This window comes from Aquarana catesbeiana, linkage group LG06, assembly GCF_042186555.1.
Source record: "Aquarana catesbeiana isolate 2022-GZ linkage group LG06, ASM4218655v1, whole genome shotgun sequence".
Lineage (NCBI taxonomy): Eukaryota > Metazoa > Chordata > Amphibia > Anura > Ranidae > Aquarana > Aquarana catesbeiana.
The window spans coordinates 282,837,951-282,865,867 of record NC_133329.1 but is presented as its reverse complement, the minus strand read 5'-3'; the positions used below and the strand labels follow the sequence as shown (position 1 = coordinate 282,865,867).

Below are 27,917 nucleotides of genomic sequence, written 5' to 3'. Positions count from 1 at the left end.
GCCCAAGAGGGTTAAGGCAGTGCTGGAAAATAATGTTGGCCACACAAAATATTGACACTTTGGGCCCACTTTGGACATTTTTACTTAGGGGTGTACTCACTTTTGTTGCCAGCAGTTTAGACATTAATGGCTGTGTGTTGAGTTATTTTGAGGGGACAGCAAATTTACACTGTTATACAAGCTGTACACTCACTACTTTACACTGTAGCAAAAGGTCATTTCTTCAGTGTTGTCACATGAAAAGATATAAGAAAATATTTACAAAAATGTGAAGGGTGTACTCACTTTTGTGAGATACTGTATAGAATCTCTCCAGTCATTGCTTTGTGTCTATGGTCTTCATGCTCCCATCGAATCTCCCTTCACTATACTTATAATCTATGTGAGCCCGATCCAGTCTTTTGATCACTACAGAGTGCTGCGCAAAAATTTCAGCAAGGATACATAATTCCTAATATCAAGTCTGGATGACATCACTGTGATTGCATCATGCCTAGTGGAGGGACTGTTATAGAATGCTGCATTTTACCAATTTTCCATGCAATTCTATCACTCTGGATATTAGCTTTTGCTACTGTCACTTTCTACTGATTTATCACTTCTTAAAAAATAATAATAAACTACGAACACCATTCACTGCCCTACTGACATGGGATGGAGGAGGAGGAGAACACGGGATGGAGGAGGAAGAGACATAGGATGGATACGGGGGACATGGGATGGAGGAGGACAATGGAAGGAGGAGGACATGGGATGGAGGAGGAGGAGACATGGGATGGATAAGGAGGCATGGGATGGAGGAGGATGATATGGGAAGGAGGAGGACATGGGATGGAGGAGGAGGAGACATGGGATGGATAAGGGGGACATGGAATAAAGGAGGAAGAGGACATTGGATGGAGGAGGAGGAGGAGACATGGGATGGATAAGGGGGATATTGGATGGAGGAGGAGGAGGACATGGGATGAATAAGGGGGGCATGGGATGGAGGAGAAGGACATGGGATAGAGGAGATAGGACTGGAGGAGGAAGAGGACATGGAATGGAGGAGGAAGAGACATGGGATGGATAAGGGGGACGTGGGAAGTAGGAGGAGGACATGGGAAGGAGGAGGACATGGGATGGAGGAGGAGGAGACATGGGATGGATAAGGGGACATGGGATGGAGGAGAAGAAGGACATGGGATGGAGTAGGAGGAGACATTGGATGGAGGAGAGAGACATGGAATGGAGGAGGAGGAGACACGGGGCAGATAAGGGGGACATGGGGCTGGAGGAGGACATGGGAAGTAGGAAGAGGACATGAGATAGAGGAGATGGGGCTGGAGGAGGAAGAGGACATGAGATGGAGGAAAAGAAGGACATGGGATGGAGGAGATGGGACTGGAGGAGGAAGAGGACATGGGATGGAGGAGGAGGAGAAATGGGATGGAGGAGGGGGACATGGGATGGAGGAGACAAGGGATGGATAAGGGGGACATGGAATGGAGGAGGAGGGCATGGGATGGATGAGATGGGACTGGAGGAGGAATAGGACATGGGATGGAGGAGGAATAGGACATGGGATGGAGGAGATGGGACTGGAGGAGGAAAAGGACATGGGATGGAGGAGGAAGGGGACATGGGATGGAGGAGATGGGACTGGAGGAGGAAGAGGGCATGGGATGGAGGAGATGGGGATGGAGGAGGAAGAGGACATGGGATGGAGGAGGAAGAGGACATGGGATGGAGGAGATGTGGATGGAGGAGGAAGAGGACATGGGATGGAGGAGGAGGGGGACACGGGATGAATGAGGGTAAATGGGATGGAGGAGGACATGAGATGAGGAAGATGAGATTGTAAGAGCAGGACATGGGATTGGGAGATTGGACTGAAGAAGGAGGAGGAAGAGGACATGGGATGGAGGAGATGGGGATGGAGGAGGAAGAGGACATTGGTTGGAGGAGGAGGGGGACATGGGATGAATGAGGGTAAATAGGATGGAGGAGGACATGGGATGAGGGAGATGAGATTGTAAGAGCAGGACATGGGATTGGGAGATTGGACTGAAGGAGGAGGAGGAAGAGGACATGGGAAGGAGGACATGGGATGGGACTGGAGGAGGAAGAGGACATGGGATGGGGGAGATGAGATTGTAAGAGGAGGACATAATATTGGTAGATGGGACTGAAGGAGGAGGAAGAGGACATGAGAAGGAGGAGGAGTGGGACATGGTATGACATGGTTCGTGAGTGGATTTGGTGGTACAGCCAGTGGGCAGGCGCAGGCCCTAGGGAATATTGGTGGTCAGACCCCGGGGGCTCGGGCCTAAAGCTGTGTAAGGGGCCACATTTCTGATGGTTGCCCTGCATGTAATGTTTGGGCATTTCTAGCAAAAAAGAAAAAAAAGGTCGATTTTTCCATGTATGTGAGAGGTGTAGAATTGGCCTGGTACTGAGGTGGTTAAAATGAATGCCCCGCCCCTAATTAAAGTACATTCTCCGCCTACATTGGCTTGCGGCATGCACAGCAGAAAAGGGTACCCCTGGAAACGATGGTGAAATGTTGGCACCTATGCATATAATTTATAAGGAGGAGTATTCTGTATCACTGGATGTGGATTACAGAGAAAGGATCTCCTGTATAGAACGCTGATCTGATATCACACACACGGCTTCCTCTGCTTGCACTGTGACACCCCCAGAGTACATTGTCCTCCCCCCATTCAGAGACCTGCCATTCATCCGATTGTTCTCAGTGCACACTGCCTTCTCTAGCTGTCAACTTTGCCCTAATTACCACCTAATAAGCCCCGCCCCCAGCACACCCACGCCCAATCCTGGGAAGCAGCGCCGTGTTTGACAAAGGGCACAAGACTGAGCCACGCCCAGCAGCTCCGCTATTAGCCTCCCGGGAAGGTTTGGTTCCATGTTGCGTGGTGACGTCCTACTGGCTGCCCGTCTCCTTCATCCGCCGGCTATAGGTCGGACGAGGATCAGCTGGCAGGAGGGCGGAGCGAGGGATGGACCCTGGGAAGTGGTTTGTCCTGGAGATCGCTCAGTGCATTTACCAGCAGCACAGCGGTGATCCGGGTCTCATCTAGCCAGTGTCCAATCTTCTATCGCCAGGTAATCAGAGCCGAACTGTCACCTCCAGTCCTGTCATTGGATCCGATCATCTCATTGTCAGATCACTCTTTATATTAGAGAGACACCCACTGTCATCTCACTTCTCTACCCCCAGTGTGCATGTATAATATATGTACATGTTTTACATCTTTAATGTTATTTGATGCAACATTATATACCAGCAGTGCAATCCTCCAGATCCACTCTGTGCTGGGCTTCCTCCACTAGTGTGTGTGTGTGTGTGTGTGTGTTGGGAGTGGCTGAGCCCTGCAAGGATTGCTCCTCTCTTTCTCTCTCTCATCCAGAAACTTGCCAAGTCATTCCTTATCTGCATTCTCTAATCTCTGAAGGAGCTCTGCTTGTATTAGTAGAAAATGTTGCTGTGTTTTTGCCATTTATCAATAATCCCTATTCCTAGAATGATCAATACAAAATAAAAGTGATCAGAACATAACTAACAATTCTGGTATTGGAACATTGCAGGTTGTAGTTGTCTTACTTGTATACTGGTTTAATACGTGTTATTTAGTATAGAGTTCTTATTGGCTAATACATAAGTGCAAGAACCAATCAGCAGGCAATTTGTACCAGGATGTATTCTGATTGGTTGCTATTGGTTTCCAACTGTAATGATTTGCATCGAAAGTGGAATTAGACCCATTGATTTTACTGTTTCCTGAAACTGTTTATATTTAAAGGATCAGTTCACCTTTTTGGAGCATGTTATTTAACCCTTTATTCGGCCGCTAGTGGGGCTCTTTTAACCCCCACTATTGGCCGAGTAAAGGGTTAAATGCGCCCGTGTAGTGGCGCTTCTACAGCGGTGCCCATTCATTTCAATGGGGAGGGGCAGTGTATACACCACTCCTCCACCGCCCCAAAGATGCTGCTTGCAGGACTTAAAGACCTAGAGATGGAGGAAGAGCCTGCAGGAGCCTGGCATTGCACCCGCAATCCACTGTTTGTGGTTACAATGCATTGCAGACTTATTTACTAAAAAAAAATTAACTTTATTATTATTATTATTATTATTATATACCCTTTTTTTTTTTTTTTTTTTTTTTTTTTTTTTTACGTCCTGCCAGCGCAGAGCTCCAGTGTGAAAGCACGCTGGCTTTCACACTGGGACCTCAGGGAAGGCGTTTTTCAGGCGCCATTTTTAGCCCCAAAGCGCCTGAAAAACGCCTCAGTATGAAAGGGGTTTAACTGGCAAGCCTGTAAGCACATTGTTTACACTGATAACCAGGGCACTGATCAACAATGTCCTGATTATCAGTGCCGCCCCATCAGCACACTTCAGCGAAGAAGAAAAATTACATATTTGCTAAATTTTACAACCGAATATATATATTATAATTATTTTTTTTAGCAAAAAATACAAACCCAAGTGGTGATTAAATACTACCAAAAGAAAGCTCTATCTGTCTCAAAAAAATGATAAAAATTTAGTTTGAGTACAGCATTGCATGACCGCACAATTGTCATTCAAAGTGCGACAGCGCTGAAAATTGGCCTGGGCAGGAAGGGGGTGAAAGTGTCCCAATACTGAGGTGGTTAAAAGAGAAGTATGGCTTTTTTTTTTTTCCCCAGAATCCTACTTCTCTAGGTGGATGCTGCATCTGTCTCCATCACTGAGAACCGAGCGATCTAACACCGCTGATCGCTCGGTTATCACAGCTCCCTAAGCAGAGAGCTGGCGACAGTCAGTCACCGGCGCTCTGCTGAAAATGCATCACAGGAGAGCAAAACAAACTGCATTCCTGTGACCCACAGGAGAGGTACAGCCAAACAAGCTTACTGGGCACTTCTACCCCCCCCCCCCCCCCCCAGGCCAATTTACAGCTTTCAGCCCTGTCGCAATTTGAATGACAATTGCGCGGTCATGCTAGACTGTGCCCAGATGATTTTTTTTTTTGCCTTTTTTTCGACACACATAGAGCTTTCTTTTGGTGATAATCACCACTGGGGTTTTTTAATTTTTGCTAAAGAAACAAAAAAAGACTGAAAATTTTGAAAAAAAATAAAAAACATTTTCCATAGTTTTATAAAATTTAGCAAACAGGTAATTTTTCTCCTTCAGTGATGGGCACTGATGAGGCTGCACTAATAGGCGACGCTGGTGATGAGGCATTGATTGGTAGCACTGGTGGGCACTGTGTGGGACCGATGTGCCTGTAACAGAAGCTGGTTACCGGCTTTCTTCCTTTCTGCTCAGTGTCCGTTTACTTCCGTGATCAGCTGTCATTGGTTGACAGCTGATCACATCGTAAAGGGCCACTGTGATTGGCCCCTTACCCTGTTTTGTGATCAGCCGAGTCCAAAGGACCCGACGATCAGAGTGCAGAACGCAAGCACAGGAGGACATCTATTGGCGCCCTCCCGGCACTGGAAGCCCGCGCTGTGGCCATCTTTCAGCTATAGCGCTGGCGGAAAGTGGTTAATGTAACATGCTCCAAAAGGTGAACTGATCCTTTAAATATAACTGTTTCAGGGAACCGTTAAATCAGTGAGTCCAATTCCACTTTCATTGCAAACCATTACATTTGGAAACCCATAGCAACCAATCAGAATACATCCTGGTAAAAATTGCCTGCTGATTGGTTCTTGCACTTATGTATTAGCCAATAAGAACTCTATACTAAATAATAAGTATTAAACAGTATACAAGTAAGACAACTACAACCTGTAATGTGGGGGCATTTAACCCTTTATTTGGCTGCTAGCGGGGGGTTAAAAGAGCCCCACTAGCAGCCGAATAGCGGCGTTTTACTGTCAACGCCCACCTCAGTGTAAAAGCAGCCTTATCGGCACTCCTTTCCTCACACAAACACAGGAAAGGCCTGCCAATAACTGGCAAGTCTGTTTACATGTGATCAGCTGTGATTGGACACAGCTGATCATATGGTAAAGGACCACTGTAATTGGCCGTTCACCCCGATCTGTTATCGGCTATGTCCAAATTACACAGCAGTCACAGAGTGCGCCCAATGTGTGCTGCAGAAGGCAGGGTTCTGGGAGGACATCTATGGATGCCCTCTCAGAACTATAGTACTGTGCTGTAGCTGTCTTTTGGCTATTGCTATCTCCTTCCCTGTGACAGCAGGCTGGGGAATCTCTCCTTGCACCCACTGTCAGATTTAAAATGCAGTGCAGCTATGTGTGCAGGAATCTGTGAATGAATAAACTAGAAGTACTGCTGCGGACAGCTTTTATTTCTCAATTAACTGCGAGGGCACTGCTGAGCACTCTTGTTGTTTATTGACACTTCTTACAGCTTTTAAACAGAAACCCTGTACAGAGGTGACTGCAGGAGTCTGACATTGCACCCACAATCCACTGATTGTGGGGGTGCAATGCTCTGCAGGCTCCTCAGGGGGAAAAAAAAAAATGGACTTTTTTTTTTTCTTCAAAAGGTGAACCTATGCTTTTATAGAGAAGTGTGGGAATATAAAAAAAACAAAAAACATTTATACTTGCCTACTCACGTGACCACTAGTCGCTCAGTTCTCGGGTCCGCTCTGAGCAGGTAGCGGTGACTGTCAATCGCCACTGGGTGCTCTACCCGTCCAGTGCTCACTAAGAGGCTGAGCCATATGCCATTCAGGGTGCTCTACCCATCCAGTGCTCACTTAGAGGCTGAGCCATATGCCATTCAGGGTGCTCTACCCGTCCAGTGCTCACTAAGACGCTGAGCCATATGCCATACAGGGTGCGCTACCCGTCCAGTGCTCACTTAGAGGCTGAGCCATATGCCATTCAGGCATCTGGATGGATCCCGACATTATTTTCGGGATACATCCAGAGACTGGAGGGGTTCTGTGACTTCAGCTGACAGTGGGATAGAAGAACAGAAGTGCACTCCTGTGACCCACATGAGAAGTATGCTTAAAAGAGCTTTGGCCACACTTCTCTTTTAAAGTGATATTAAATGCATTTTTTTTTTTTTTTTTTAATTAACAAACCTGTCATACTTGCCTGCTCTATGCAGTGGTTTTGCACAGAGCAGCCCCGATCCTTCTCAGGTACCCCACTAGGGCTCCTGGCCCTCTCCCCCCAGCCTAGTGCCCCCAGCTTGCTATTTGTCTCCAATACAATACTCCCAACGCACACGTTCCTGTACAAACGGCTGTATTTCAGTGCTGAAATGACCATCGGCTGGAACCGAATGCAATAGGGAAAGAGGAAATGTCATCAGCACACCAAGATCTCCAAAAATGGGTCCATAAACTTTAATCACATGGTGTCAAAAAAAGCAAAAGCGACGTTTGGGAAACCACACAGGACCCCTTCTTCAAGCATGTGCTTTTTTTAACACTATGTGATTTAAAGTTTTTTTTTTTTTTTTTTTGAAGGTAAAAAAAACTTATTTTTTTTTGTTAAAATATTGAACATGTTATACTTGCCTGCTCTGAACAGCAGAACGGTCCCTTATCTCCTCTTTGGCAGTCCCCCCACTCCTCCTTCTTCCAAGTGCCTCCATAGCAAGCTGTGTGTAGAGGGGGCACTCCCTAGCCGGGCTATGTGCATCTGTAGACACATATAGAGCAGCTCAGCCATGACCCCCCATGCATTGGTGTAGGCTAATGCATGGTTACCAAGTTCCAAGGCTGTAGAAACAGACTGGCAGTGGCTGTTGTCGCAAGGAAACCACATAGTGCCACCCTGGTCCCTTCAGTTCCAAGTGCTGCATTACTCTTTTCATTTATTATTGGAAAAAACAATTAAGAGAATGTACAATATGTTATAAGTAGGTGTCAGGGGAAGGAATAGTGTCTTCTATCATTGGGAGGAATAGTATCCCAAGCGCCAAATAAAGGCTAGCAAAGTGCCACATCCGGCCCTCGAGCCACAGTTTGTAGACCCCTGATTTAGATGGTGGGATAAGGTGATTATATGGGTTCTGAAACCTTTATCAATTGTTCGTTATTTTTTTTTTTTTTTTCCATGATAAGCAAATTAAAGTGATGGTTGGCTAAAAGACACCATGATCCATATTGGATTGCATTTGCCTGTATGATTGGTCCTTAATGACTCTCTGTGAACAGCCTTATCTGAGCATTATCATGCAAAATTGCAGAATCATGCTCTTGTGTAATTGTGCATACTCAGGCTTAATTACATCATAATTCACTTATAGGCAACTGTTCTCCAGATATTTATTAGATGTACGTTTAATGTATGTAATCTAAGTAGTACATGGGTTTAATCCAACACAAATATATACTTTTCCCAAACGCATTATTGTCATATTGGAACAGTTATAAGAACAACCTTAGTGAAAAAATAATTTCTGTAAGAAGTATACCTTTACAACAGCCCTACCCTATGGAAGCAGCCAAAGTAAGATTTTGGATGCTCAGCTCAGCTCCCTACTGAAAAGTGTAGGAGCTTCTTTGAGTTGTACAGGCACGGTCACTGCCCATATTCAATCAGTGGAGACTCAGACTGGGCTGCCTACATGGTAAAAACTACTACTATCCACCAATGATCTCTACTGTGTCTATTTTTATTTAATTGATATGTATTGTTAAATGGAGCATTATTTATGAGAAACACACAATCATGTTTTGTTCATTTTATTTTTACTAGAATGTCCAAGAAAATCCAAGGTGGCTCCGTGGTGGAGATGCAGGGGGATGAAATGACTCGGGTTATTTGGGAGCTGATTAAAGACAAGCTCGTTTTACCCTACGTGGAATTGGATCTGCACAGGTAATTTAATTCTAGTTTTCTTTCACTCCGTTTCCCAATAAGCAGTAGTCGTCCCTCTTGTCGTGTTAACACTGGCCACAGACTGTGGTTCTTCGGTATGAGTGCACGTATTAATCCAGATTATTAAACCAATCGTGTCACGTTCAGTCTAGTTTGTTAGGATGCATATGGTATTCCTTCAACCTTCATTACGGACAGATTTTCTTTTTGGTTATTAGGCAGTGGCATGGCTTGTGTAGTCATAAGAAGTATATTTGTATGTGCTCAGTGTATGCAATTCCCCTGATTCACATTGGACAGATCTGCCACCCTTTCTGTATGAAGGGCTAAACCACTTAAAATGGATACACACTATACAATTTTCTGTAGATTTTTTTTTTTTTTTTTTTCCCTTCAGATTTACCAAAACCATATAATGGGAGGTCAAACCTAAAGACTTTCAATATGTATGCAAGCAGGCAGGCCCTTGCACTACATAGTTGAAGGTAAATCTAAAGGAAATCAAACAACAAAAGTTTTTTTTATAGTATGTATCCGGCTTTAGAGACTACATTGCATCTTCCTGTTCTGTTCTATTTAACTTCCTGCAGTCCTGATGTATGTGTGATTACCGTATTTATCGGCGTATAACACGCACAGGTGTATAACACGCACATTAATTTTAAGAGGGAAGTTTCAGGAAAAAAAAAAAAAATTTTAAATAAGGAACTTTGAAGCAAAATAAGGGTCAGTGCCCATCTGCAGTCTCACAAGTGCCATCAATGCAGCAGCCTCACAAGTGCCATCAATGCAGCAGCCTCACAAGTGCCATCAATGCAGCAGCCTCACAAGTGCCATCAATGCAGCAGCCTCACAAGTGCCATCAATGCAGCAGCCTCACAAGTGCCATCAATGCAGCAGCCTCACCATTGCCATCAGTGCAGCCTGATTGATGCCCATCTGCAGCCTAGAGGGGACAGGGAGGCGGGGCGGCCCAGGAGAGGGGACTTCCTTTCACAGAGGCCGCCAAGTAAACATGAAATTCTCCTGTATGTAATCTGACAGCGCTCGTCCCGCCCCCTCCCTGTCCCCTCCGAGGCATCTAAAATTGAAGTATTGGCGTATAACACGCACGTGCTATTTGCACCCAATTGTTAGGGTGAAAAAGTGAGTGTTATACGCCAATAAATACAGTATTCTCTCTCTCTCCCTCTCTCCCTCTCTCCCTCTCTCCCTCTCTCCCTCTCTCCCTCTCTCCCTCTCTCCCTCTCTCCCTCTCTCCCTCTCTCCCTCTCTCCCTCTCTCCCTCTCTCCCTCCTCTGATATTGCATATGAGAGACCACACAATCCATGCTGTAACTGCATATTTTCTTGTATTTTTTATTTTTAGTTAAAGTTTGACCTATGACTAAAGAATTTGTTTGCCATGCTCAGCTGGGTTAGTTGCAAATAATTGCTGTGGATTATACACATGGTGCAATGTCCATCCAGCTTAGTGAGTGGAAACATGTCTTGTTTTAGATATGTACATGAACATAATTGGCTTAATTTAGATAAACTTATCAATATGTTACATTTTCAGAAATAAAGTGTGTGTGTTAATATAGTCATTATGTAAAGCCATATTGGATAATGGTAATGCTGCTTTGTGATTCTGTCTAGTGTTCCTCTCATTATAAGACCCCCATACACACACACACTATACAACTTTTGTCTGATTTCCTTTAGATTTTACCAAAATCATGTAGTGCATGGGCCTGCCTGATTACATGCAAATTGAAATTCTTAAGGTTTGAACTCATATTATATGGTTTTGGTGAATCTGAAGGAAAAAAATCTATAGAAAATTGTATAGTGTGTATTCAGCTTTATGCCCCATACACACTATTAGATTTTCTGCAGGATTTTGTCTTTAGATTTACCAGAACCATGTAGTGCAAGGGCCTGCCTGATTGCATCACAAATTGAAAACTCTTAAGGTTTGACCTCCATATTATATGGTTTTGGTGATTTTTGTGAAAAGGGCATGTGCCAGGATCTTGTCTGGCATACTAACCTGTACACAATTGTCGTGCCACAAACACGAACGCAGTGATGTACTACGAGGAATTTCTGCTAATTTCGTGTTTGGTAAACATTGAATCCGAGCATGCATGTTTGTACTTTCGACTTTTGTGTGACGGATGTGTGTACTGACCATACGAAAATCTGATGTCAAACCGTTGTCCGCCGAAAATTTACTAGCCTGCCATCCAACATTTTGTTGGCCGAAAGTTGGACAACAATTGTCAAAAGGTGCGTACTAACGGTAAGATTTTAGGACAACAGTCTGTCAACAGACAATCCCCTGCCAACAATCGTACAGTGTGTACGAGTCTTTAGTTTATGCATGTCCTGTCCCTGATTTTTGGCTCCAATTGTTATGAGGTTCAAGCCATAAAGGCATACACTTAGAGACAATCAGTGTTTCTGATCATCACAAGCCATCATTTTTATACAGAGATTCATATTTTGTTGAAACATCTCTGTAATGGGACTGATCTTGCCTACTTCTTACTGGAAAGATAAGAAGTTCTTCAGCTCATAAGTTCTAATTTATTTCTGCTTGCTGGCTAGGCCACAAGATGTTACATTGAGTCCTGAAGGTTCAGGGACAGGTAAATGTCTTGGTTAGACGGCCCAATGTGAACTGCATAAAGTCCAGATTTTGTTTCTCACTTTACATGTGAGATAAAAAAAAGTTTGCCATCAACCAGGGTTCGTGGAATCCTCCAGAAGTTTTAACCATTTAGCAATTATTTTTCTCCAGTCATCTTCCAGGACGGCACACCTGAGAGATGACTGGTCTCATCTCACAGGAAACACAATCAACAATAGAGGTTAAATGCCCCACTCTTCCCTCTGCTCCTTCTTAATTGTGTTTCCCTCAGCGTGCAGCGAAACAATAGGTGGACAAGCCAGATCACCTTTCTGAGGCACTACAGGGTGGAGCTGTTGTCAACTCAGGACCTGGCGTTTAGCAGGAAAGTCCTACAAGCAGTGGTCCCACCCTAAGGTAGGCCTGAGATTCTTGATCATCGTCTCAGGTGTGCCGTCCTGGAAGATGACTGGAGAAAATTACCAGTTACCAGTAACTGTTTCTAGAAAATCTTCCAGAAAGGCAGGCCTACTTCCCACCCCTGGTTTGTTGGTGATAACTAATTCTCACAGAATTTACCCTCGTGCACTGGTGTGGGCTAATACTTTGGCACAACTGAGGAGCAGAGGGAAGGGTGGGGCTTTTAACCTGTTTTGTTGGTTGTGATTCCTGTCAGGTGAGACAAGTCATCTCTCAGGTGTGCCGTCCTGGAAGATTTCCTAGAAACACCGTTACCGGTAATTGTAACTGGTAATTCTTTCAGCCATCAGTATTGGGATATAGCAAAAAAAGTGCAGCGCTATTAATTGATGTGTGTGTGTATACCCCAAAATATTAAAGTGCAAACAATATCCATGGTGTAAACAATATTGTTTGCACTTTTAAAGTGGATGTAAACCCAATGTCATCCTTTCAAAACTACTGCCATAGGGGTTATCTATAAGGATATACATGCCTCCTGCATGTATCTTTACCTGTCAAATGCCTCCCCTCTGTCTGTTAGGAGACCCGAAAAACTGCATATTCTGTGGGTGGGTCTGTTGTCTGGAGCTCGGTGGGTGGAGTCGTGATGTCAGTAGACTCCCCGCCCACCTCTACACTCCCCTTGTCAATATGCATTTTCTCCTGTGTATTTCTAACACTGAACTTCTGCTATGATCTCTAACATCCAATGAAAAGACCGGAAAGTAACCACATGACTTCAGAATGCCAAATCATGCTGAGGTGTGGAACAGCCAATCCTTGCAGAGCTGCTGAAGAAAGGAGTGGGAGGGAATTAAAAAATAATGCATGTCTTAGGCTAGTGCACAAGATATGTAAATCACCTGTCACTCACAGCAAGGGGGAGGATTTGACAAAGGTTTTTCTCAGTTTGTCAAGATTTATCTCGCTGAACAATAAGAGGATTCCAGAGATGGATTAACTCTGTGTGGCAAGACTGGGCTCAAATGATAGGAAATCTTATACAGATATATAAAAAAAAATAAAAAATCTCGGGTTTACATCCACTTTAATGGATTACACCATGGATATTGTTTGCACTTTATAGCGCTGCACTTTTTTTTTTTTTTTTGCTTATGTGCCTACTATCTGGGTTATAGTGCATAGCTGCTGTACGTTATTGTTGTCCTTCATAGCGCAGATATAATGCAGGAAGCATTATTCCTACTGACCAACATGCAAATTTTATCATAAGCTCTGGATATGGTAATTATTGGCTTGGGGTTTTTGAAACCTACAGATGAATTTAACGGTTCCTTTGAGTTCAACAGATTGAGAAAGGCTGGTAAAGAGTTAAATTCTGATTTAGATGTAATTTAAAGAATTTGTTGACGCATGCTCTAACATTACATTGCTAGTGGTAAATTTTGTAATTTGGTAAATTAAATCTGAAACATTGTGTGTTTGTTTAGCATAAGACTTACCCACAGACATTAGTGAAGGTTTTTTTTTTTTTTTCTGGAATTGTAGAAATAGATGCAGAATGACCCAACACTTAAGACTATTGCAAGTCCGCATTTCTGTAAAATTAAAAGTGTTATAGAATCACTGCAGGTCATTCAGAGACCTATGAATGAATGAACTACAAGTTCCGTCTTGCACAATGGAACACAACACACTCCTAGTCACTTGACTTGGTAAAGACCTAGAGATGGAGGAAGAGCCTGCAGGAGCCTGGCATTGCACCCGCAATCCACTGTTTGTGGTTACAATGCTTTGCAGACTTATTTACTAAAAAAAAAAAATAACTTTATTATTATATACCTTTTTTTTTTTTTTTTTTTTTTTTTTTTTTTTTTGCAAATGGTAGACTTCTCTACCTAGCTACACAGGTAAATGTCAGCCATTGGACAGCACATAGCATAAAATAGACTGAATACAATATCACTGCTTTTGTAGAAGTGTTCACTCAGCTCTGATTTATGCACCCTGGATAAGGACTTTTACCTTTCTTCCCTTTACTCTAGTTCATCCAACAACTTTGTTTATCAAGCAGAGACTTTGAACAGATTAAGGATTTTTTTATTTATTTTAGTAGATGCATTCCACAAGAATTATGGCTGCAAATCTTTAACAATCCAGAATCTGGAGAAAAGGTCACACTACTGGAATTTCCAGTTCTCCAATACCTTTGGCCAGATCTTATACTTTTGATAGCTATTATTAAACCATAACTGTAGAATTCTTAATAGGCTTATCTACTAATAAATTATATTGAATGACTGTATCATTCTTTTGGGCCTATTTTATATGAGGTATGTGAATTCAGAAGGTTCTGTTTGCCATGTGAAGGGGTAGATTCTTACTTAAAGCGCTTGGTAACTTTTTACCTACAGGTAAGCCTATAATAAGGCTTATGTGTAGGTAAAATGAATGTCTCCTAAACATGATAATTACCTTGCATGCAGCCGCTGACGTCAGTGGGGCACGCACAGTGAAGGTCCGGCATATCGTGCCAGAACGTAGGGCTCCCGAGAGTGACGTCATCGCAGCTCTGGCCACTCGCAGCGCCAGAGCCGTGTACCCGAAATAAACGAAGAGGGAACATGTCAGCCCCCTCATCGATGACCGGACGGCCCTGTAGGAGCTTCGTTCTAAGGCAAGTACGGTATTTCATAATGAGCTAGTATGCACTGCTCATGGTGCCTTTTTGCCTTGTAGGGTATTTTGTTTTTTTTTTGTTTTTTTTCCCATTTGAGAACATTGGTCTATCTGCTGCAGGTTTATAATTCAAGTTCTCTTCTTAATACATTTTTGAAATATCCTAGGATTCATGTTTTCAGGTGTCAACAAAGCAAATCTGTACTTTAAAAAAAAGAAAAAATCATTCCCTAGTATACACAAACCAGTTATCAAATGTAATTTCAGCAGCCAGATTGTCAATTCCTTTTTCGGGTTCCCATGAAATTCACATGAATAAAATATCATTAGTAACTCTGAACATCACAAAATTGGCATACATCCAATGCTTGTTTCTTTATTTTTTTTTTTCCATGGAGGGTTACAGAGACGGGAAAGTGTAAATTGCAAAACATCTGCAGGCTGTTATAGTAAACCAGGGGTCCTCAAACTTTTTTAAACAGGGGGCCAGTTCACTATCCCTCAGACCGTTAGAGGGCCGGACTATAGTTTAAAAAAAAAAAAAAACTATGAACAAATTCCTATGCACACTGCACATATCTTATTTTGAAGTGAAAAAACAAAACGGGAACAAATACAATATTTAAAATGAAGAACAAGTAAAGTTAAATCAACAAACTTACCAGTATTCGATTCAATGGGAACTATGGGCCTGCTTTTGGCTAATGAGATGGTCAATGTCCGGTTCCATATTCGTCACTGCTAGTCGTAACAAGTGATGCATGTGTGTATCAGTTAGTCTAGATCTGGTTGGAGATTTCAGATGTTTCATTCTGGAAAAAGTCTGTTCACAGACATAAGTGCTGCAAAGATGGTTGCCATTTTGCGTGTATGGTTCCTGAGATTAGGATATGTCTCAGAGGGGAGAGATGCATAGAAATTAGGAAGGCTGCTTGACTTGAATGTGTCTTTCAGAGAATCACAATTCTGCAGTTCAGCCAGTTCCATTTGGTAAATTGTATCCACTTTTTTAATGTCAATAGAAAATGGGTTATGGAAAAGTTGTCCTGTTCATGGAGAATGCAACCAATGGTTTTTCCACTAACAAGTTTTGAGTTGTGGGGAGATGGCAGAAGTCTTCCTCCTTCACTTGTTTGATGAGGAGGCCTCATTTTACTTCAAATGCTTTCACATGTGATTGCATATCACAGATGAGCTTCCCCTTTCCTTGAAGTTGCACATTGAAACTGTTGAGTAGCTCTGTTACATCTGTCAGAAAGGCAAGGTGCCATTTCCATTCTGCATCATTGAGCTCTGGTACTTCTTTGTTTTTTGAAAGCAGAAAAGCTGTAATCTATGGAAGTAAGTCATAGAAACGTTTCAAAACTCTCCCTCGACTCAGCCAACGGACTTTTGTGTGGTACAGAACATCTTCATAGGCAACATTTAGCTCAGACAGAAATTCCTGAAATTGTCTGTGGTTTAGTGCATGAGCTCTAATGAAGTTAACACAAGATACCACAATTTTCATAACAGAGTCCCACTTCAGTGATCTACTACACAGCGCTTGTTGGTGGATGAGGCAGTGTATGGCTATTGGATGAGAATGGTTATGTTTGTCCATCTCTTGGTTAATGCGAGCAATTACTCCCTTCTTAGACCCCACCATGCTAGGAGCACCATCAGTTGTCACACTGGCTAGTTTAGCCCAGTCCAGCTCCAAACCATTCACAGTTTGGCAAACCTTTTCATAGATATCTTCTCCTGTAGTTGTTCCTTTGATGGTTTGCAGTGCAGCAAGCTCTTCTGTGACTTTGAAATAGTCATTCGTCCCACGAATAAAAATTAGAAGTTGTGCAGAATCACAAACATCATTGCTTTCGTCGAGTGCCAAGGAAAAATAGGAAAGTTTTTTTGCAGAGTTATGCAAATGCTGATGCAAATTGTCTCCCATTTCTTCAATCCTTTGTGTAATTGTAGGTCCTGAAAGACTCACTGTACTAAATAAATCGGTCTCCTCTGGACACATCTCTTTGGCAACAGAAAGAAGGCATCCTTTAACAAATTCTCCCTCCACGAATGGTCTGCCAGTGCACGCTATTAGCTTGGCAACTTGAAAACTTGCTCGCAGTGATGAAATATTTAGCTGCTTCTGCTTCACAAAAGTATTTTGCTGAGTTATCAATGTATTTTTCAGTTTTAATATTTTATCTTTTCTCACTTCTCCGACCAAACAATCATATTTATCTTTATGTTGAGTTTGATAGTGTCGACGCAAATTGTATTCTTTGAACACAGACACTATATTCTGGCATATGAGACACACGGCTCTTTCCTTGTACTGCATGAAAAAGTAATCATAAATCCACTGTTCTTTGAATATCCTACACTCCGAGTCAATTTTTCTTTTTCTTGACATCATTTTTTCCTAGGGATTCCAAATTGCTATTAGTGAGATATATATAGATAGAGATATATAGATAGAGATATATAGATAGAGATATATATATATATATATATATATATATATATTCTCTCTCAATCTCTCTCTCTCTCTCTCTCTCTCTCTCTCTCTCTATATCTATATCTATATCTATATCTATATCTATATCTATATCTATATCTATATCTATATCTATATATATAATCAGCAATAACTTTGCCCACACAGAGACATACAGACTGCACTGCCCATCGATGCTCGCCAACGCAGCCCAATCAGTGCCCGCCTCACCATCAGTGCAAGCCCCCCCCCATTCTATCTCAACACTCCAAATCAGTCCATCATATCTCTAAGGCACCCCAAAGTGGACCACCCTAACCACAGCACCCCAAAGAACCCCACACCAGCGGGATGCACAGGGGGAGGCAGTGGGGTGAGGGGGGGGGGGGGCTGCAGAGTGGTCAGAAGGACAGTGGGGTGGAGAGGTGGACAGTGGAGAGGGGGACACTTGCACATACGGACTTGCCTCTGACTGTCTCCCCGACCTCTTGGTTCTCACTTGTTCCTAGTAGGCTGTTCCCTGAAGCCTGTGCTCTCCCTGTCAGACTCTTCTTCCTCCTTACTGTCCTGGGACAAGGCGAGCGTCCCTTCCGCGCCTCCTGTCTGCCATGTGAGTGAGAAGTGAATCCGCGCGGGGCTGTGCTGGAAACTACACTTCCCAGTGTGCAGAGCGGCACACGGAGCCCTCCATAGAGATGACTGGGGTGGGGGAGGCGGCTTGTGTAGCTTGTCTGAGAGGAGCGGAGATGCTCCCCGCCGAAGCAGAGTGGACCTGCCCTGGCCCTGGCCCCGGCCCGAGCCTGGCCTGTCGGGAATCCGGCCCTGGGTGGGGTGGGCCAGATAAATGTCCTCAGCGGGCCGCATGTGGCCCGCAGGCCGTAGTTTGAGGACCCCTGTAGTAAACCATGCTGAAGTTGTTACAAAGTGTAATTGACTACTTTTTAAGTTTAATCATAAAAATCACATAAAACCACTATAGTGATTAGCAGCGCTAAAAGCAGACACAAGTTGCCTTACACTCGTGTGTTTGGCAGCAGCGCAGTGACCCATAAAGGGTTAAATCCCCGACCAGCTCCTCTCCACTTTGTTGAACTGGTGGATGCAATCACATGGGGGAAGATAACAAAAAGAGCACCACTAGTGTGAGAATGTCAAACACACTGATATATTTATTTAGATAAAACCTTCAAACATTGCACTTACAAGGTAAATAAATAACATGAACATAGAGGATATAAGAACCAGAGCGCTGTAGCAGCCAAAGATTAAAAAAAAACAGCTGGCGATATCTCACCAAACTGCAGATACAATGAGAGCATCTCTTGTACCAAAGTCTTCCTACTAGTTGCCATACAGCCACTCCATTTTATAAGTTGGTCCTTTCTGTAGCACACGTTCCTTCCTTATTGTAGCCAAGAAAATCAAGCAGGCGTGCGCATACAAAGTTTCCCTCTTTTCCTTATTCCTGTCCATTAGGCTACATGCACATGGGCGCATTTGCCTGTGCCGTGTAAAGACACTGCGTATCTCTGGTGTCCCGGATGTCCTAGAGCTGTGTACAGCTGCCCATAGACCTAAATGGGTAAAGGCGGCTGTATGCAGCTATTTACTTAATGTAGCACACAGATGTAATGCACCAAACTAATCTAAAATGGCAGTGTGTGTATATATACTGTATTTGTATATAATAGATGGGGATATATTGTATATATTTTATATTATGAGAATGCCTATCGGTGTACTCCCTCCTGTGTAAGACACTCAGACTACTAAATGCAGAAAATTACACACACACACACGGGGAAAAAGTATTTGACCCCCAGCTGATTTTGTACGTTTGCCCACTGACGAAGAAATGATCAGTCTAATTTTAATGGCATGTTTATTTTAACAGTGAGAGACAGAATAACAAAAATATCCAGAAAAATCGCATTTCAAAATTATAAATTAATTTGCATTTTAATGCGTGAAATAAGTATTTGACCCCTTCGCAAAACATGACTTTGTACTTGGTGGCAATCACAGAGGTCAGACGTTTCTTGTAGTTGGCCACCAGGTTTGCACACATCTCGGGAGGGATTTTGTCCCACTCCTCTGCAGATCCTCGAGGCTGACATTTGGTGACTCGAATCTTCAGCTCCCACCACATATATTTTCAATGGGATCAAGGTCTCGAGACTGGCTAGGCCACTCCAGGACCTTAATGTGCTTCTTCTTAGCCACTCCTTTGTTGCTTTGGCCGTGTGTTTTGGGTCATTGTCATGCTGGCATGCCCATCCATGGCTCGCTTTCAGTGCCCTAGCTGAGAGTAGGAGGTTCTCCCCCAAGATTTGACAGTGCATGGCCCTGTCCATTGTCCCTTTGATGCTGTGAAGTTGTCCTGTCCCTTAGCAGAAAAACACCCCCAAAAGCATAATGTTTCTACCTCCCATGTTTGACGGTGGGGATGGTGTTCTTGGGGTCATAGGCAGCATTCCTCCTCCCTTCTCCTCCCTCCTCCTCCTTGCCAAAGAGCTCAATTTTGGTCTCCTCTGACCACAACACTTTCACCCAGTTCTCCTCTGAATCATTCAGATGTTCATTAGCAAACTTCAGATGGGTCTGTACACATCCTTTCTTGAGCAGGGGGACCTTGAGGGCGCTGTGGGATTTCAGTCCTCCACGGCGTAGTGTGTTACCAATTGTTTTCTTGGTGACTATGGTCCCAGCTGCCTTAAGATCATTGACAAGATTCTCCCCTGTAGTTGTGAGCTGATTCCTCACCGTTCTCATGATCATTGAAACTCCAGGAGGTGAGACCTTGTATGGCGCCCCAGACTGAGGGAGATTGACAGTTATTTTGTGTTTCTTCCATTTGCGAATAATCGCACCTGTAACTGTTGTCACTTTTTCACCAAGCTGCTTGGTGATGGTCTTGTAGCCCATTCCAGCCTTGTGTAGGTCTACAATCTTGTCCCTGACATCCTTGTACAGCTCTTTGGTCTTGGCCATGGTGGAGAGATTGGGATCTGATTGCTTCTGTGGACAGGTGTCTTTTCATACAGGTAACAAGCTGAGATTAGGAACACTCCCTTTTAAGAGAGTGCTCCTAATCTCAGCTCATTACCGGTCTAAAAGACCCCTGAGTGCCAGAAATCTTGCTGATAAGGGATCAAATACTTATTTCACTTGTTAAAATGCAAATCAATTTATAACTTTTTTTTTTTTTTTTTTTAAATGCGTTTTTCTGGATGTTTTTGTTCCGTCTCTCACTGTTAAAATAAACCTACAATTAAAAGTTATAGACTGATCATTTCTTTGTCAGTGGGCAAACGTACAAAATCAGCAGGTGATAAAATACTTTTCCCTCGCTGTGTGTGTGTGTGTGTGTGTGTCTAAGTGTCCTGGTCACTTTACCGTAACATTTCTTAAACACAACGGTTCTTTACATAGACTGGCTGGCATTCCCAGGCCAATGTAAAAAGCCATCATCGAGACAATACAGGATATTTTTGAATTTCTTTGTCTTGCAGAGTAGCATAATATTTGAACACATTTTATGAACTGGACTTTAAATGCTTGGACCAGATAGTCCTCTTGCATTCTTATCCTTCGTGTGTTGGAGTTGTGATGGGGAGCCCTATGGGACAGTATCTTGAACTGTAATTGTCTCTGATTTATAGGTGATGCCTCTTGATGGATCCCTTTTTTGATTCTCATCTCCTCGTTTCTTCCCCTACCCTTTCCTCCATATCATTTTGGTCCCTCCCGTAGTTGGAGTATCTCCCCAGCTATGGGTTTTCCTGTTTCTCAAATAAAAACCGGGAGACACTTGCACACTGGGAATATATCTTTTGTTTCATTATTTTGTAGTTTATAATGTATGTGGAAGCTCAGGTTGCATTGAGTTGTGTAAGCCAACAGATGCCTAACCTGCACTATTATCGTGCTTCTTGCTCTGTTCTTCCTGAATGATTTGGTCTGTACACTGTTTTTCTGTAAAGTATATGAGCTGTACTCTTCCCTTCTTTTTTTTTTTTTTTTTTTTTTTTTTTTTTTCTTATAGCGTGTCAAAAAAAAAAAAAAACATGCTTGGACCTTGTATGTACTTTGGGGTTTCACATTTTAGATCAGATCTATAAATGTGATCGGGGACCAGGAGGAGATTTATTGGTACACATTACTTCACCTTGGTTACAGGCTGTAGAGGTTGTCTGAGTTTACTGCAAACCTTGTTCTAAGAACAAGTAAGGCAAGTTCTGGTTAGGACAGACATATTATGTACAATTAGTCTTAACAGGCTCAAACTGAATGTCCTTCTCAGGTTCCAATTAGGTCACCTTGAATACTCAAAGGTCACTTCACCAGCATCTGGCTCAGTGTCTCTAGACACGGTCACTAATCATAACTTTGTCCTAGGCTCCTTCTATAATGAGAGAGAATTCCATGCATAGGAAGTCACACAAGACCACTTCACCATAGGTAAAGAGATAGTGTTATGTCTTTGCATCATTATTACACTTTGTATTACATTGTTGTTGATATAACACATTGTATCTTTACAGCTATGATCTTGGAATGGAAAATCGTGACTTGACGGATGATAAGGTCACAATTGAAGCTGCTGAAGCCATCAAAAAATACAATGTTGGGATTAAGTGTGCCACCATTACCCCTGATGAGAACAGAGTAGAGGAATTCAAGTTAAAGCAAATGTGGAAGTCACCAAATGGAACCATCCGAAACATTCTAGGAGGAACAGTATTCAGAGAGGCCATCATTTGTAAGAACATTCCCAGACTCGTCTCTGGATGGGTCAAGCCTATCATCATTGGACGTCATGCTTATGGGGATCAGGTGAGGCTTTAGACATTTATCAACATCACAAAGTAAAAGCCTGAAATGTGGACTCAGCGAGATTAAACAAACACTAACATATCAAAAATACACAAACCATGAATGGTGTATCGATAATATATATCACAAGTTTAATAATGCACTACATGTAATAGAAACACATTTAAAACCCATGAAGTTTTAAAATATTACAGATATGTAGCACCTCCCATTATAGTCCAACTATGCCCAAAGATGACACAAAGTAAGAAAATGTGTACTGAAAAACATCAACCTACTTGATGAGACAAAGATATATCACAGGGTAGCTCAATAAATGAATGGAGACACAGGCATCAATAGTTCAGCACAAAGCAGTTGAAAATGAGTCTCCCCAAAGAAAAAATGGTGACACCTGAGCCTAGATTAAAAACATGAAGTACGTCTCGAGTAGAACACTCAAAGGCACTAATTCATAAATACTTTGTGCTAGACTGTTGTTGTTCCTTCGCTTGTGTAGGGTTACCAGAAGTGAAACGGCTCCCTGTAGTATTTGTGCAAGGCTGACATAGTTATGTGGTGGATCCCTTTTTTTTTTTTTTTTTTTTTTTTTTTTTCCCCCCCCTCTGACTTTCACAGCCCTGCCTGTGATTGCAGCTAGAAGGCAGAAACAGAGCAAAAAACTTCCTTGTCACCACCCAAAAAATGTTACCGCGGTTCCAAGGTGTGACAGGATATGTGGTTCTATGTGGCGCACAGGGCTCTGTCTGAAGTGACATGTGGCTCTTCACAGGACCCTCCTCTCTGCATCCAACCATAGCAAGTATTTTTCTAATCTGGTAATTTTAAAACCTAATTTTTTGATCTTGGGCAGAGGGAGGATCAGGAGCATTGTAAGGCAGATCCTGGAGGGGTGTGAGGTGTTGTGTGTGGTTTTTTTTTTTCCCCCCCATTTTGAGTAGTGAAGGAGAGGAACCATTGCTTATCAAATTTTTATTTGTCTTTTATTACAATTTTGGTAATTTCTTTTTACTTCCTATATAACGCACATACTGCATAGTTTAAAAAGTAACTGTCAAGAAAACTGTTTTAACAGAACTATTTTGTCTTTATTTGTAGTACAGGGCAACTGATTTTGTCGTTCCTGGTCCAGGCAAGGTGGAAATCTCATTTACTCCTAAAGACGGTGGAGAACCCATTAAATATGTCGTCCATAATTTTGAAGGTATGTATTATTTTATTGTGTGTGTTGCGGGTGTGTGCATGTGGTTTTTTTTTTTGGTTTTTTTTTATTATTATTATTATATTTTTTTTGTTTACATTGCTTTTATATACAGTGGATATAAAAAGTCTACACACCCCTGTTAAAATGTTAATTAAGCAATCGCATTCAAACTCATGTTAAATAGGAGTCATTACACACCTGCCATCATTTTAAAGTGACTCTGATTAACCCCAAATAAAGTTCAGCTGTTCTAGTAGGTCTTTCCTGGCATTTTCTTAGTCTCATCCTACAGCAAAAGCTATGGTCCACAGAGAGCTTCCAAACCATCAGATCTCATTGTTAAAAGGTATCAGTCAGGAGAAGGGTACAAAAGAATTTCCAAGGCATTAGCTATACCATGGAACACAGCCTTGAAGACAGTCATCATCAAGTGGAGAAAATATGGCAGAACAGTGACATTACCAAGAACTGAACGTCCCTCCCAAATTGATTAAAAGACGAGAAGAAAACTGATCAGAGAGGCTGCCAAGGATTTTCCGACGGAATTCCGCTCAAGCTATCTTGCATAAACCAGGTCGCACCAAATTCCGACCATCCAGAACACGGTGACGTACAACGGGACTAGAAAACTGAAGTTCAATGGCCAGTAGCCAATAGCTTCTGTCTCGTACTTCAGAGCATGCGTCGTTTTTGGTGCGTTGGAACAGCATACAGACAAGCGTTTTTTCCGATAGTAATTTGTTCCATCAGAAAAATATAGAACATGTTCTCTAGCTAAGTCCGTCTGAATTTTCGACAGAAAAAGTCCGATGGGGCATACACACGGTCAGAATATACGATGAAAAGTTCCCATCAGACTCTTTCTGTCGGAAATTCCGCTCGTGTGTACGCGGCACAAGGAAACATATTATTTTAGTTTTTTATTTTTACTTCCCTCCACCTAAAAAGATTTCAGTTTGCTGTTCAACAGTTATACAGTTTATAGGTCACATTAAAGGTGGAAAAAGTTCTGATGTTGGCGGCACAGTGGTGTAGTGGATAGCACTTTCGCCTAGCAGTAAGAAGGGTCGCTGGTTCGAATCCCAACCACAACACTACCTGCCTGGAGTTTGCAAGTTATCCCTGTGCCTGCGTGGGTTTCCTCCGGGTACTCTGGTTTCCTCCCACACTCCAAAGACATGCTGGTAGGTTAATTGGATCCTGTCTAAATTGTCCCTAGTATGTATGAATGTGAGTTAAGGACCTTAGATTGTAAGCTCCTTGAGGGTAGGGACTGATGTGAATGTACAATGTATATGTAAAGTGCTGCGTAAATTGATGGCACAATATAAGTACCTGAAATAAATATTTTATATATATATATATATATATATATATATATATATATATATATATATATATATATATATATAATACTTAATAATAATAATATAGTTATTTATATAATTTTTTTTTTTATATCCACTGTATGCATCAATCATTTATACTGCAAAGTTTATACATTTCTGTAACTTTTTGTATTGTGTTTAACTTCATCCCCTGCACAACAGCTGAAATTTCAATTTAGATTTGCACTGCACTGTGATGTATATTTTTACCCTTCTGCTAAGTTTGGTTAACTTGCAACTCTACTTTTGGAACTAAAACATGCTTCAAATCACAACTGATTTCACATAATTTATTTTTAACCATATCTTTGAATTTACCATTACTTTTTTATTCAAGTTTACTGCTGGTGGAATGTGTTTTTGTTTTTATCATTGGCTTGAAATGTACACTTACCTGAGTCCTCCCTTGATGCAGCACTGTGCCCATCTGCAGCAGTGCTGGATTCTCTTCCTCTTCACACAGGACACACAGGCAACAGCAGGAGCTTTGGTTCCTAGTGTTGTCAGTCAAATCCTGTGAGAAGGGGGCATGGGTGAGCCACGCTGTGTGTTTATGGACACAGCCCGACTCAGGAGTGCACCCGCAGCACATGACCGGAGAAGAGGAGTGGAGAGAGCCGGCATGGGATCCCAGAAGGGGAGGAAAGGGGCTGCTCTGTGCATTACCATTGCACAGAGCAGGAAAGTATTACATTTTAGAATAATTTTATTACTACTCCCTGGAGTCTAAATGGAAATATACATTCCCTTACCTGATCTAAACCAATATGACATCAGCCAGGAAAGTATCTAGGTGGTTTGGCACACTGATGGGCAAGCTGTGTACTGTGGAGCTTCATGCTCCACATAAAACCTTTTTATTTTAGGGAAAACATGAGCAGTCCAAAGGAAGAGTGCTTGGAACAGACATAGGTAGGAGTCTGAATTGAATTAAAATGTGATTACACTTATTGTAGTGTATAAATTGGACATAAGGAGATTTTTGTTTAAAAAAAGCTGGATTTGTACCTCGAAACTGTTAGGAACCGTGAATCGGATGGAGATGGAAAATGCAGCAAAAATCACACCTTTTAATATAGTGGTAAAAAATGCTACAAATAGTAAACGTAGTCAAAACATACCCAGGGTTTGGTAATCAAAGCGTGTAGTCAGTGCAAGCCAGTAAATCAGGAAGCCAGAGATCAGCGTAGTCGGAGGCAGCAAACAGGATCAGGGACCAGAAGGGACATCAGCCAGGCAAGTTTTCAACCACTTCAGCCCTAGAAAATTTACCCCCTTCCTGACCAGAGCACTTTTTGCGGTATACGGCACTGCGTCGCTTTAACTGACAATTGCGCGGTCGTGCGACGTTCCACCCAAACAAAATTGACGTCCTTTTTTTTTTTTCCCCCACAAATAGAGCTTACTTTTGGTGGTATTTGATCACCTCCTGCGGTTTTTATTTTTTGTGCTATAAACAAAAAAGAGCGAAAATTTTGGAAAAAAATAAGCAATATTTTTTTATATTTTGCTATAATATCCCCAAAAAATATATAAAAACTAATTTCTTTCTCCGTTTAGGCCAATATGTACTCTTCTACATATTTTTGGTAAAAAAAACGCAATAAGCGTATATTGATTGATTTGCACAAAAGTTATAGCGTCTACAAAACAGGGGATAGATTTATGGCATATTTATTTTATTTTAATTAGTATTGGCGACAATCTGCGATTTTAATTTTATGGTGACTGCGACATTATGGCGGACATATCGGACACTTTTGACACTATTTTGGGACCATTGTCATACAACGATCAGTGCTATAAAAATGCACTGATTACTGTATAAATGACACTGGCAGGGAAGGGTTTAAACACTAGGGGGCAATCAAGGGGTTAAGTGTGTCCTAGGGAGTGATTCTAACTGTGGGGGGGATGGTCTACCACTGACATGACAGTGATCACTGCTCCCGATGACCGGGAGCAGTAGATCTGTCATGTCACTAGGCAGAACGGGAAAATGCCTTGTTTACATGGGTATCTCTCAGTTCTGCCGATCCGCAACATGATCGCAGGCCCCCAGCGGACATCGAGTCCTTGGTCACGAAGTACGCGGCGGGCGCGTGCCCACAATGCCGTGTCTTAAAGGGGACGTACCTGTATGCCCATTTGCGCAGCCGTGCCATTGTGCCAACTTATTTCTCGATGCACTGGTCGGAAAGCGGTTAACAGGAACACAGCATAGAATCTATTGATGTGTTGGCAAAGGCATGGGAGAACTGAACCAGGCAGTTCAAATAGCCAGAAGGGGCTGGCTGACGAGTAGGAAATGATCACCAGGTGAGGCACTGTGGAACGATGAGTGCTGGCAATTAACCGACAGATGAGCACTGAGAAGGGAGGGTTGAGCCTAGCCCTGACAGTACCCCCTCCTCAATAACCCCTCCCCCTCGGAGGGCCAACAGGTTTGAGGGGAAAACGTCTATGGCAAGCACGGAGGAGGACAGCATGTACGTCCGAGCATGATACCCAAGAGACTCCTCCGTACCATACTCTTTCCAATGAACCAGGTGCTGTATGCACCTACGGGAGTCAATGATTTTATCTTGTACTTCTCATGGTTCTCAACCTGAACCAGGCGAGGACACGGTACCGAGGTGGTGAAGCGGTTGCACACCAAGGTTTTTAAGAAGACATGAAATATATTCGAGGCTTGTTAGAAAGGCTTGTTAGAAGGAAGGTCTTATGCAAAAGCCACTGGGTTGATCTTATGGAGAATACGAAAAGGCCCAATAAACCGTAGTGCCAGTTTCAGTGAGGGAGTCGGAGGTTGCGAGATGACAGCCAGACCCTCTCCCCAACCTGGTAGGAAGGCGCAGGTAGGCGTCTGCGGTCAGCATGGAGTCTATACCTATCACTGGCACGTTGCAAGGACTCTTGGACCTGTACCCAAGTGAAACGAAGACCACCAGATGCTCCTCTAATGCAGGAATTCTTTGAGGAGCAAATGAGTCCGGCAACATGGATGGTTGGAAACCATAATTCACCAAAAACGAAGACCATCGGGAAGCAGTATTGACAGCACTATTGTGAGCAAACTCCGCCCAAGGTAAGAAGGTCTGACCAGTTGCTATGGTCAGAAATATAGCAGTGTGAGAAACTGCTCCAAGGCTTGGTTGGCTCGTTCTGCAGCCCCATTGGTCTGCGGGTGATATGCAGAGGAGAAGGAAAGCTGAATTCCCAACTGTGCACAAAAGGCTCCCCGAAATTTGGAGACAAACTGGCTACCAGTTAACCTTGGGTAGCCCATGTAATCGAAAGATCTCCCGAACAAAAATTGATACCAGTTCTTTGGATGTGGGCAACTTCTTAAGTGGAATACAATGTGACCTTTTCGAGAAACGGTCAACCGCCATAAGAATAACTGTGTTTGTTTCCCTGGGAGTTGGGTAACTCTACAATAAAATCCATAGCCGGGTGGGTTCAAGG

The 27,917-nt window shown here is 42.7% G+C and overlaps 1 protein-coding gene across 1 annotated transcript in view; it reads left to right on the top strand.

The window, feature by feature from the left end:
• Positions 1 to 2,885: 2,885 nt before the first annotated feature.
• Positions 2,886 to 27,917, top strand: part of IDH1 (isocitrate dehydrogenase (NADP(+)) 1) — a 46,405-nt gene continuing 21,373 nt past the window's right edge. The window contains exons 1-4 of the mRNA XM_073633421.1: positions 2,886 to 3,108; positions 8,698 to 8,820; positions 21,566 to 21,857; positions 22,956 to 23,061. Coding sequence (XP_073489522.1) covers positions 8,699 to 8,820; positions 21,566 to 21,857; positions 22,956 to 23,061 — 520 coding nt within the window. The 5' untranslated portion in view covers positions 2,886 to 3,108; position 8,698. The remainder of the gene's footprint in view (positions 3,109 to 8,697; positions 8,821 to 21,565; positions 21,858 to 22,955; positions 23,062 to 27,917) is intronic.